At 39.1% G+C, this 12,489-nt stretch overlaps 1 protein-coding gene across 8 annotated transcripts in view; it reads left to right on the forward strand.

Annotated features, from left to right (window-relative positions):
• The window catches only part of kalrn (kalirin RhoGEF kinase), a 627,264-nt gene that overhangs the window by 273,225 nt on the left and 341,550 nt on the right, over window positions 1–12,489 (forward strand). For all 8 annotated transcript variants that reach the window (XM_008109458.3, XM_062971761.1, XM_062971850.1 and 5 more), the window contains one exon: window positions 11,985–12,177. In XM_008109458.3, the coding sequence (XP_008107665.1) occupies window positions 11,985–12,177 (193 nt within the window). The remainder of the gene's footprint in view (window positions 1–11,984; window positions 12,178–12,489) is intronic.

Below are 12,489 nucleotides of genomic sequence, written 5' to 3' on the forward strand. Positions count from 1 at the left end.
TGATCCTCCCTGAGTCCCCTTCAGGGTGAGAAGGGTGGAATATAAATACTGTAAATAAATAAATAAATAGGTTGGCAGAAGCTGGAGCTAACAGCGGGCGCTCACTTCGCTCCCCGGGTTTGAACCTGGGACCTTTTGGTCTGCAAATTCAGCAGCTCAGCGCTTTAACACACTGTGCCACCGGAGACTCAGTATATGTATATGTATTTAATTTGACACAGAATAGTCAAAAGTGGTTTTGCCATTTCTTTCCTCTGAAATATAAACTACTGTACCTGGTATTCATTGGTGTCTTAACCATAGCTTCCAATACCAGATGGAATCTGGTGTTTTTAAAGCAGTGGTGCAAAACCTGTGATCCTTCAGATGTTTGGGACTCCAACTCCCAGAGACCCTAGCAAGCTTGTCCAATGGTCAGGAATTCTGGGAGCTAAAGTCCAAAATACCTGGAGGGCTGCAGGTTGTGCACCGCTGTTTTAAAGTATTTTAGCCATATATGAAGGAGAATATTGGAAAAATATTTTCTTAGGATAATAGATTTTGAAGTGACTGCAAATTACTCTTTGTAATTTATTTTAATAACTTGCTCTTCTGTCTTATGCGTTCTCATTATTCGGGTTTTTGCCAGTATAGTGTGAAGTACTAGGGTGATAACAATGAAAAAGAAGTTTAGAAAGTATTTGCCAGATCCAGAAATGTTTCTGATGAACTACGTTTGATTTTGTAGACATGCCTCTTTTCTACATATTTTTGTCTGTGAGTCCAACTTATTCTATTTCTTGATATTTCTGCAATTAACTATGTGTCACCACCCAATTTTCTTTCTCCCAAGCAAACCTTGAACTCTCTTTAAACCATGTTTTGCCTACATCCTTCTGACTACAAATTCATTGGGACAGCTCTTGTCTGTTCAATGTTGATGTTAACTTTTAAAGACATGAATGGAAAGAAACGGATGTACCATTTAGTTAAAATAGGCACCACTCATGTTGCCATTGATTTTTCCTGTGGCCAGAAATTCATTCTGCTTTCAGTATTTGGTAGTTAAACAGCCCAACATTTTGATTTACATTCATTTGCATTCTGAATAATATTGACCACAAATATCATTTTGTGAAAATATTGTGTCATTTCGTCTTGACCAATGTTATTACATTAAGTAGAGATAATGACAAGATGTGGAACCTTATAAGTCAAATTTCTTATCTTTTCTTATTGGCTGTGTTTCTACTGGAGTAAAATGAGCTGAAAGAACTATTATGATACTGTAATACTCAAAAAGATAAATCTTGCGCATCTGATCCCAGTGGAGAATGAAAAACATAGTGCATTATGGGAAGTATTGTATTAAATGACAGAACAAAACATGCAATTCTACATTGACTTTTCAGTATGGGAACTTAAAAAAAATTGAACCCTGCTATCCTCAAAGGTTGTTTATTAGAGCAAAAATCAAACATGTTAGCTATTCAGTACAACAATAGTTCAACACCACTGATTTTTATTACACATTCAATATGTTTTGATGTTTGTGCGACATCTGATGTTATTTTCTTTTTTAGAATGTTTACTATCCCGGTTTTATGTACATTCAAATTCTACTTGAATCTATCAGTCTATAATATGGTCTATGACTAGCATTACATTGAATAAGTATTTATTATAACAGAAACATGGGTATTTGTCATCCCATTAGATTCTGCTTTGTGATTAATTTTTATTGTAATCCCTTCTCGTGGCCTCCAGTGTTCAGAGTCAAGATCCTAGCTGATTCTTCTTATGATGTCTCGCTTTGCTATGCTAGGAATACATTTATTGATAACAGCAAGCGTTACATCCTCTGTCATGCTCAGCTGCATCCTCAGAAATGCTCTCAGGTAACCCGATGTCCATCAGTGTCTCTCTCTGAAGGGCATGATAGTTCTAGCAGTTAATTTCCTAGCAAGTAGCAATCCTGTATTGATTTTCATTCAATCAAGCTCCTTTTTATTACTGCCAAATGACTAGGAGGAAAGAGATACTAGATGGAAAGGAGATGATAGGATAGCAGTCATTAGACAAGTATGTCAATGTCATATCAACATTCCTAGAAAATCCCTGAGCATTCAGATTCACATTACTTTATCTGCTTGACCAGAACTATGTAGGCATCTACCCTCTTAGCTTATTGAAGCTTGCTGCAGCTTGCCACTTGGATGCTTCTATATTAAATAAGGAATTTCTACATCAGTCTCAGATGCCTCCAGGAACCTCTGGCAGTGGTAAGAAAACCCCTTCTGAGATCAGAATGTTCCACATGCTATATTTTCCTAATGGAAGAGAGTCCTGCTTTTAATAGTTGATGTATGCACTATCTCACATTCTGATAATGGATTTTTAATTTTATTAAAAAGAAGGGAGACCTGATAAATACAATTTTTCCAATTGCCTCTTTGAATAGAGAACCTGACAAGTAACTGTGGACTGCAGTAAATCAGTGATAACATCAACAGAACAAGGCAAGTGGGAGTGATGCAAAATCATCAGACATTAGCCGGGTTTAGAGATAAATCTGAATAATAACAAGCAGCTTCCATTAGCTTTGGCTCTTTTACAACTCTGGTTATGTATGCTTATTGGAACTTGAATACATGCCTGCTCTATATTGCTGTTTTAAGATAACATTTCTTATGTACTTTCTGGATCACATCCACTGGGCTATGATAGTCTCCTAAGAAGTGGTTCCCCCCAGTCGGCCTAGCTATTTCTTGTTTTTTGTTGGGTACTTTACAATCCACACATGCACACACACATGCATTGCACAGTGTGGTCTTATTCCTTTTCAGGTTGTAATAGCTCTTGACCATAATAATATCTTAGTGTTCACTTTCTGTAGAGCCCAATTCTCTTGACAAATATAAAATTAAAAAGTACCAGTGAAGGGCTGGAATACTATCAGTTAATCCCGACATAGTCAACGTATTCAATCAGGTATTCAGCTATGTGTTGGTGCTAAACTAAATCCTTTAAAAATACACATTGAGAGTTTCAAATACACTAAAATCTACAAATATGTAAATATACATATGTATAGAAGCTTGGGTGCATTCATTCAATCAATCAATTCAATGATTCTACTTTGATAAGTACTAACAATAGAATGTAGGATATCGGTTGAGTCTAACTCTAATCAAAAAACTATTTTAGGATCTTGTGGGTGAGAAAGCGAGACAGCATAATCAGTTTTCCTGTTCTGGAGAAATGCAACCTATTTTAGGTCATTAATTAAAAACTAAGACAAGAGATTTCTTTTTTCTGTTTCTCATTCCTTTTCTTCTATATAACATACTAGCTGTGCCCTGCCACGCGTTGCTGTGGCCCCTTGGAATTGCACTGAATAGCTTCGCTGTTTCAAAGTCTGCCCGCTTTGTATATAGGGACCTCCTTCGTTGGGCTGGTTGAATGGGACGGAGTGGCCTGATGGTGGGGGAAATCTTGGTTGGGCAGGTTGAAGAGCAGTGAATAGTCTCAGTGCAGCAGGTATGAATGTTGGTATTCATTAACTTGATTAGTATTGAATGGGCTTGCCGCTCCCAAGCCTGGATGCTTCCTGGCTGAGGGAATCCTTTGTTGGGAGGTGATATTTTCCTGTCTGGAATTCCCTTGTCTTCTGAGTGTTATTTAGTGTCCCGATTTTAGAGATTATATTGTTCTGTATTCTTATTAGATCAGAGTAATTATTGCATATTATATGTATATTCTTATATTATTGTTATATTATCTGTTTAGAACCAGAGGTAGGAAAGCTGGGGGCCCCAAAAGCAGCGAAGGGAAGGCGAGGGGCGGTGGGGGGGAGGGAGGAAAGCTGTGGTCCCCAAAAGTGGTGAAAGCAAGGTTCGGTCAGGGGGGGGGGAGGAAGAAAGCCGCGCCACCCAAAGCGGAGAAGGGAAGGTGAGGGGCGGTGGGGGAGGAAAGTTGCGGCCTGCAAAAGTGGCGAAGTCAAGGTGAGGGCTGGTGGGGGGGAGGGAGGAAAGTTGCAATCCCCCAGAGCAGCGAAGGAAAGGTGAGGGGCCGGGGGGGGGGAGAGGGAGGAAAGGTGTGGTCCTCAAAAGTTCCCTTCCCTCCTTCAAAGTCCTCAAAAGTTCCCTTCCCTCCCTCGAAGTTTTTTGTGGTCCGCAGTTTGTGATCCATTTCCCCTGGTGAGGACCGTGAGGGCCACCATTTCCCACAGACCTTGCTCTTGAAGTGTGAGGTCCTCTCTTCAGGTGCGGCGGTTTCCCTGTTGTTGGTTCGTATTCAGTGGCGGGGAGGGGGGGAAAGGTGTGGAGCCGAAAAGTGGCAAGGAGAGGAGAGAAGAAGCAGGAGAAGTTCCTGGGAGGATTGAAACCTTGTCGTTGAGGGTCGCTGGTTGAGGGGGGGGGGGGTTGGGGGCTGTTCTGTCCTCATGCGGGGCCCATTTTGGCGCAGGCACACATGGTATATTCCGTTTTTTGGGGTTTTTTAGGCTCTGTGGAGGTTTGTGACGTGATATTTTGTGGTTTCAACCTCGATTATGGATTGTGTTGTGAAATTTCGAGGTTGGGGAGTGTTTAGTTTTGTTGTTTTGCTCGGTGCCAGGATTTCATCACTCTTTTATATATATAGATAGATAACAGACACACACAGACACACACATACAACAATTGTCTAATGTTTACAGTCTTCTTTGATAAACATAAGTACTTATGAAAGGCTGGAAATATTCAAATGGACTTAAAGTAATTCATTATTATATTTTGCATTTGAAGTGGTGATGGAAGCTGCAGTACTGGTGCTTAATGTACTTAACACATTCTAGAAACAAACCAATACATTAATGAACCTCTTCGGGTGTCAAGTGTCATAAACATGCCACTAATTATAAGGGACATTTGAAATATGCAACTGAAGACCAGTTGAGAGACAGCCAGAGCCTTCCCCACTTTTCTTATTCAGCAAGAGCTGAGAAAAGACTCTGTTGTGACTAGTGGAGTCGGGACTGTGTGTGCATCTACATTGTAGAATTAATTGCCTAGGCTCAATGCTATGGAAATCTGGGATTTGTAGTTTGGTGAGCTGCCTGTACTCTTTGGCAAAGAAGGGCCTTCTGAAATAGTGTGGGTACCTCACCAAACTACAAATCCCAGAATTCCATAGCATTGAGCCTAGGCAGTTAAAATGGTGTTCAACTACATTAATTCTGTCTTTTAGATGCACTCTGAGATAGATCTTGTGGCTTCCTTATAATTTTAGGATGTCACAATGCTGAAATGCTCAAAACAAACTTGTTTGCTGACAGAGTGGCAGGGGAAACCCATCAGTTCACATGCAGTGATGGATCCAAAGATTTTGCTTTTCACCTTCCTACATTCCCTTAGAGCAGTGGTTCTCAACCTGTGGGTCTCCAGCTGTTTTGGCCTACGATTCCCAGAAATCACAGCCAGTTAACCAGCTGTTAGAATTTCTGGGTGTTGAAGGCCAAAACATCTGGAGACCCACAGGTAGAGAACCACTGCCTTAGAGCTTGACAGCTACGTTTTGATGATGCTATGCAGTCACAGGAGCCATATATTACAAATTTCCTTGTTCTCAGCTGGGAAGTTGTATTGCCAAGTATTATATGCCTTCTAGGTAAACAGATGATTCACAGATGAACACAGGACTTTAAGTGACTGGGTTTCGTTGCTGTACAAGAGTGAGAACATATGCATTGCAGAAGCTACATTTGTCCCACTCACTTCCTCCTGACTACTATTTAGGGGGGATCCTTGCTGTCTAGGAATATCTATGTGATCAATGATGATATGAAACATCCTGTGTGCTGAGTCCAGTAGCACCTGTGACCATTACTCAAATCTGTAAGGATTTAGAAACTATTGTACATCTGCAACCCTGCAACTTCTTTTTCCTTTTAAATATATGTGTGTGAATCATATAGTTGCTTAGCAGCTGTACTGATTGGCTTTAATAACAAAACAATAAGGCATGTAGAATATAAGTGAAAAATTGAACTTTAAAGAAAAATGTGAAACCAGTACATGCAGATGTAGTTTGTTTGATACTAATTTGAAGGAAAATATGTTTTGGAATGCTTGTACTAGACATTCATTCATAATACATGAATTTTCATAACAATTTAAGATACAAATTTTGAAGGTTGGCCTGTAAAGTAGGCCCTCGGTATATGCTAAGTTTTGGTTCCGGGACGTCTTGTGGATACCAACATCCGAGAAAGCTCAAGTCCCATTATACATAATAGCGTAGTAAACTGGGCCACATATATAACAGCAAAGTCAAGGTTTGTCTTTTGGATTAAAGATACCAGAAGATGACATATAGTTCAACTGGGTTTATATTTTTAGCATTAATAATGAGACCAAGCTTTTCATTGACGAAGAAAGTGCAATATGGAACAAAGAAAAGCCAGAAAGAGAAAGGCAGAGATGTTGGTGGTCCTGGAGCTAAGCATATATTTGCACTGAGTAATGATAATCATGATAATGTAATATTAACAGATAATAAATAGTGACAACAGGAAACTTTGATTACTACTCAAGAGTGATATATTATCCTTTGTCTTCATGCAAACCCTCCCACAAGAACAAATTGAATGAATGCTTTGGATGATTAAGGGAGTACGTAGTCCTAAATACATACTTTGTCCCATAGTCTGTAATTAATTTCCAATGGAATTTGTTCTTTTTAGCCTCCTTGATTTTGAATATGTGCCTTGAAAAAAAATCTATACTGTCTCTCAGAGGCTTTCTATGGCTTCCCAAAGGAAAATCACCATTGTTAGTGTGTGTGCTAATTTCATTTGATATGGTGATTCTGTGCTGCCATGAATACAATTTAAAATATCTAAGATGTGAAAGATACTTGAAACTTTTGGACCCCTCCTAAAAGAAAACCAAAACCAACAGTTAACAGTAGATTATAGACATTGTTGCTTCCCCCCTCCTCTTTGGCTCTTTTTGTTTCCTGCCAAATTTCAAGGCTTCCTAATTCCAAAAGTGTAGATCTTAAATTCTGCGGATGCGGATCAAGGAGCTTTGTCACTTTTTGCATCATTTTGTAGAGCGGTGCGCCAGCTGCTCCTAAAGAAATGATTTGGAAAGTACGCATTTCCTCTCTTCTGCTACACAGCCCTATGGTCTTCTTAATCATGTTTGTCTATCCAGAGGAAGCTCAATAAGCAAGGCAGATTGATTTCCTAATTATTCCCAGCAATGGATTTGTCCCCACCCCCACCCCCCCCAAAAATTAGTTGCATAATGGCTCAGCGTTTTTTGTGAGATTTGCATCTCACCTGGACATTTCTTCTGAATCAAGTCTCTCTCTCCCTCCCTCCCTCCCTCCCTCCCTCTCTCTCTCTCACACACACACAGAAATTCCCTTTTCTCTCTTGCTAATTCTTTAATTAGGTTAATGGCATTCACCTAGAAGAGCCTCCAGGTCCTGTATTTCATCCACTGAATCTGAACTGTCTGGCATTATAATAATTGTGTGCTGCTTTCGTACACATTTTAGCATCCAACTTCTGAAGCTACTTGTCAGATGCTATTAGTTAATTCTGAGTAATCTGCCACCAGCCAAATAGCCTCCTGCTAATTACCACTTATTTAGAAGACTGGGTATGTTATTTAGAGGGGTACATGTACTAGGATAACTGTCCTGAGAATACGGCTGAGCATCGAATCAGGTCATGGTGCTTCCATGATTATAGAGGCTTTTTAAATTGCATTTTGTTGAGGTCTCATTGTACCTTTTAACAGGATCAAGCATCAGAAACTGAATGCAGAAGCTCAGGTCTTAAGAACAACAACCAAGGTGGATGTGGCTGCATAGCAATGTAATGCTTATATGTAAATACAATTTTGAGGTAGTGCCTTCCACCCGTGGCACTTTAGATCATTATACTATTTCCACTGTTCCTTAGGCTATTCAGTTAAACCGAGGCTGTTCTGTTTTGATCCTAAGCACTGCGGCAACAACAACAACAACTGCAAGGCATAGCTTCCTTCATATCTGCAACTGCAGCTGGGTCACTGAAGAGAAAGTACAGTTTCTAAAAACTCCACGTATTTAACAAAATGTGAATTAAAATGTAAATGTGAATTAGCATCTCACTTGAAAACTTCAAATGCAAGATATACAAAGGGGATTTCAAGCTATGCTTCTTGTTGCTCATTTGTGCTTTTGCATATTCATAAGATGTGACTTGGCAACTCAGTGTTTTGAGATGTAAGCAAGCAAGATTTTCAGCTGTAGTGAAGCTGCAGTTGTTAGTTACTTCAGTACAGAAGTTTCATTGTTAATGGCAGAACAGCAAATTGCAAAGTCAGGGCAAATGTCAGTAGCTTACAGGTGAAAATATTAAGTTTTAAAAAACTATTAAAATTAACAGTAAAAATAAGATTTCACATCAAAAGTGAGAGATAACCTTCAAGTATAAGAAGCAATATAAATCATAAACATATTTATAGTTCACTTAAGAAGAAAAGGAAAAAGGACTAACATTAAAATATATAAAGATTAAGGATGGAGCCATTTATATCTCTTAATCATAGCTGTGATCTTTTTTCAATCTGAAATTGAAGGATAACAAAACTATTACATATACCTTTTAAGACATGTGAATATGTTTTGAAACCAAATTTTTATTCCCTTTGCCTACTCAGGAATATAATTAGGTAATCACATTGTAAACATTTTGCTTTGTTCTGTTTCTTAAAAGTGTGTAACAGTCAATGAGCACTAATATGCTTAGCATTTTCTCATGAGTTCTAATGATAGAAGACTGTCTGAGATTATATCAGAGAAGTATATGTAAAAGTGCATTGTACTATTTCTATATATTCTGAAAATAATAAAATGGTAAAAGCTATTTAGAAAGTACTGATAAAAAGCCTTTTAGTCAGTAAATAGGAGAGCTTATATGGTATAGTGGGAGCATTGGACTATGACTCTGGAGATCAGAGTATGAATTCCCGCTTAGCCATGAAAAACCACTTGGGGACCTTGAGCAACCTCCTTCTGAATAAACATTACCAAAAAAACTCATGATAATTTGCCTTAGAGTCACAGGAAGTTGGAAACAATGTGAAGCCACCTATCAACAACAGCAACAACAACCCATAGATAAAACAAAAGACTCATAGACAGTTCCAAAATTCTTGCCATTTTATTCATCATATATGGAGGTTGCATTTCAATTATTAATGTAAGGATTTATTGTACAAGATTTTGTTATTTAGTTAGTCAGTATATAATGCTCGGTGCTTATACATCATAGAAAGAAAGTGGCAAATTGGGTGTTTGATCGTTGAGGTCTGGGACTATGGTAAGACATTTCCACCTGATGCCAAGGATGCCATCCCAACCCTGAACAGCTGTGATGGACTGAGTGAAGAGGAACAAATTTAAATTGAATCCAGACAAGATGGACATACTACTGGTCAGTCGCAGAACTGATCAAGGTATTGGGTTGCAGCCTGTGCTGGATGGAGTCACACTCTCTCTGAAGGCGCAGGTTCACAGTCTGGGGGTCCTCCTGGACTGCGCTGACAGCGCTGACCTTGGAGGCCTAGGTGTTGGCTAAAGCTTGTGCGCCAGCTGTGCCCATACCTTGAAAAGCCCGATCTGGTCATGGTGGTACACGCCTAAGTCACATCCAGACTAGACTACCGTAACGCGCTCTACATGGGGCTGCCCCAGAAGAGCATTTGGAAACTGCAACTGGTACAAAGGTCAGCAGCTAGACTGCTCACGGGAGCACGATACAGGGAAAGAACTACCTTGCTCCTAAAGTAGCTACACTGGCTACCAGTTTGTTTCTGGGCACAAATCAAGGTGCAGGCTTTAGCCTATAGAGTCCAAAACATTTCAGGTCCAGCCTACTTGAGGGACCGCATCTCCTACCAACCCACATGAGCCCTGAGATCATCAGGAGAGGCCCTCCTCTCGGTCCTACCACCTTCACAAGTACAATTGGGGGGAACAAGAGATAAGGCCTTTTCGGTGGTGGCCCCGCACCTCTGGAACTCCCTCCACAAAGAGTTACATTTGGCCCTCTCGTTATTGGCCTTCTGCTCCAAAGTGAAAATCTTTTTATGGAAGCAGGCCTTCCCAGACAACACATAATAGCAGCTAGCTCGGCTTCGAGTTGGTTAGTTTAATGTTTTAACTTTTTAGGACAACCTCAATTGCCTGAGGAATAGGGATTTTAATGACAATGATATGTGATTATTTCGATGCTTATTTATATTTATGTAGCTTGTGTTTTATCTAATGTGTGGATTTATTGTTTGTATGTTGGGTGGGTGGGTTGTAGTTGTCTTTTTATTTTTGTACACCACTTTGAGTCCCATCTGTGAGAAAAAAGCGGGAAAGAAGTAAATAATAGTTTTATCTATGGTTGTTTTTAAATTGTATTATTTTGATTTTATGCTATATGTGTTGAGGGGGGGGGGGTGTTATAATTTTATGTGACTTGTTTTATACTTTTGCACTGCTTTTATCTGTTGTATGTTATATGTGCACCCTGGAATGCCTTGAAAGCCGCTCTGAGTCTCTTCGGGGAGATGGTGGCAGGATATAAATAAAGTTTATTATTTATTTATAATTATAATATTAATAATACTATGCCAAAGTACTAAATCTGATGTTCTCTATAGAATTAGCCACCCTGATAGTTTACTTGCCATGTAGGATATTTTTGTCTCATACAGAAAATGATTCATACAAAAGATGTTTCCCAAATAGTGCTTCTGGGGGTGGTTAAAATATTATTTTTTACTATAGTATTTGCATTGGCTGCTCAATAGTTGGAAATTGCCGGACAATTTATATGGATTGTAAAGCAAATTAAAGAGTAACAAAGCAACAAAATACACCATTATAACTCTACTTTTGTAGTATTACAGACCACTTTCAGTTTTGTTGAATAGTGCCCTGAACAAAATGGTTGGTAGATCAAATTTTCCTCCTTTCCCACCATTCTTTACAGCCCCTGTACAGCACTTCCTATGCAGAACTAAAACTCTGGTCCCAGAAGATTGGATTTAGGCCTTTAAAACCACTTTAGCTACTAAGGCTCAATGCTGTAGAATTCTGGGGTTGTACGTAGTATTGAGAGATATTTAACCTTCTCTGTCAAGAGCTGTGGTTGCAAACTACAAATCCAGGATTCCATAGAGCCATGTCTGTTAAAACACCATCAGTTACTATAACTCTACAGAGCTGTGGTCTTTTGGACTTCCATGTACTATCCTTCAGCTGGTTTGCTTTTCTCTTCTCAGTGATTTGTCTGACTCTTCTGCATGGATTCAAGTTGCAGATGCACATGTTAAGTAGTGCCCAGGTTATCAATGGTAATGAGAAAATTTCCAGCAAATGGTAGTTGCATATTGAAACTTATAAAATAATTCTTTGTAGTTTTTTTGTCTACTATCAACAATCCCTTTACGATACAATAGTTTTCTGTACAAACATTCACCATTTTCACACATACATGCATCTTATGGTCCTTACAAATTGTAATTGATAGCTACATGTTATAAATGTTATTTTATTGTTATTTTTAGGCCTGTAACATATTTATGGGTTTCCTGTCAGGAAGATGTTTAAGATATAAAATCCATACTTAGCCAGAAGGTTCATTGCATGACCTTCAGCAAATGGGTTCTTAATCTTCATTTCATATTGTAAATCATAACGGGCTATGCCAAAGGGTTAGTATGAAGGTTGTGTGCCCACAAGTTTACTGGTAATGGTTGCAGAATGAATTGCACAGGAAAATAACATAGTTCTGTTAAACAGAGATGTTCTGGAACAAGGCAACTTTCATAATCTAAATAGACACTACAGGATCAGAAAAGGAAAAAGTCAGAAGGGATCACACCATCTGCTTGATTGTAGCTTCACATTTCTGCAAGTCACTTCACATTTCTGCGAGGACTTATTTATCTTATCTTTTATCCCCACAGTGAAGATGTCTGCAAACGAGGGTTCACTGTCATCATTGATATGAGGGGGTCTAAATGGGACCTGATCAAGCCTCTCTTGAAAACTCTTCAGGAAGCTTTCCCTGCAGAAATCCATGTTGCCCTGATAATCAAGCCTGATAACTTCTGGCAGAAGCAGAAGACAAATTTTGGAAGTTCAAAATTTATCTTCGAGGTAAGACGAGGAGCCTTATCTGATCTGGAAGGAGATGTAAGAATTGGTAAGATCATACAAACTCCACAAACACCTAGCACAGCCTACTATATTAAACCCAAAGCTAAGCCTAGTACATACCCTGTTTCCCCAAAAATAAGACATCCCCTGAAAATAAGACCTAGTAGAGGTTTTGCTGAATTGCTAAATATAAGGCCTCCCCTGAAAGTAAGATCTAGCAAAGTTTTTGTTTGGAAGCATGCCCGCTGAACAGAATACCAGAGCATGCAGGATCGGTAAATGTACATACCATAGATTGTTGTACATGGAAAT

The sequence above is a fragment of the Anolis carolinensis genome, chromosome 1 (assembly GCF_035594765.1).
Source record: "Anolis carolinensis isolate JA03-04 chromosome 1, rAnoCar3.1.pri, whole genome shotgun sequence".
Lineage (NCBI taxonomy): Eukaryota > Metazoa > Chordata > Lepidosauria > Squamata > Dactyloidae > Anolis > Anolis carolinensis.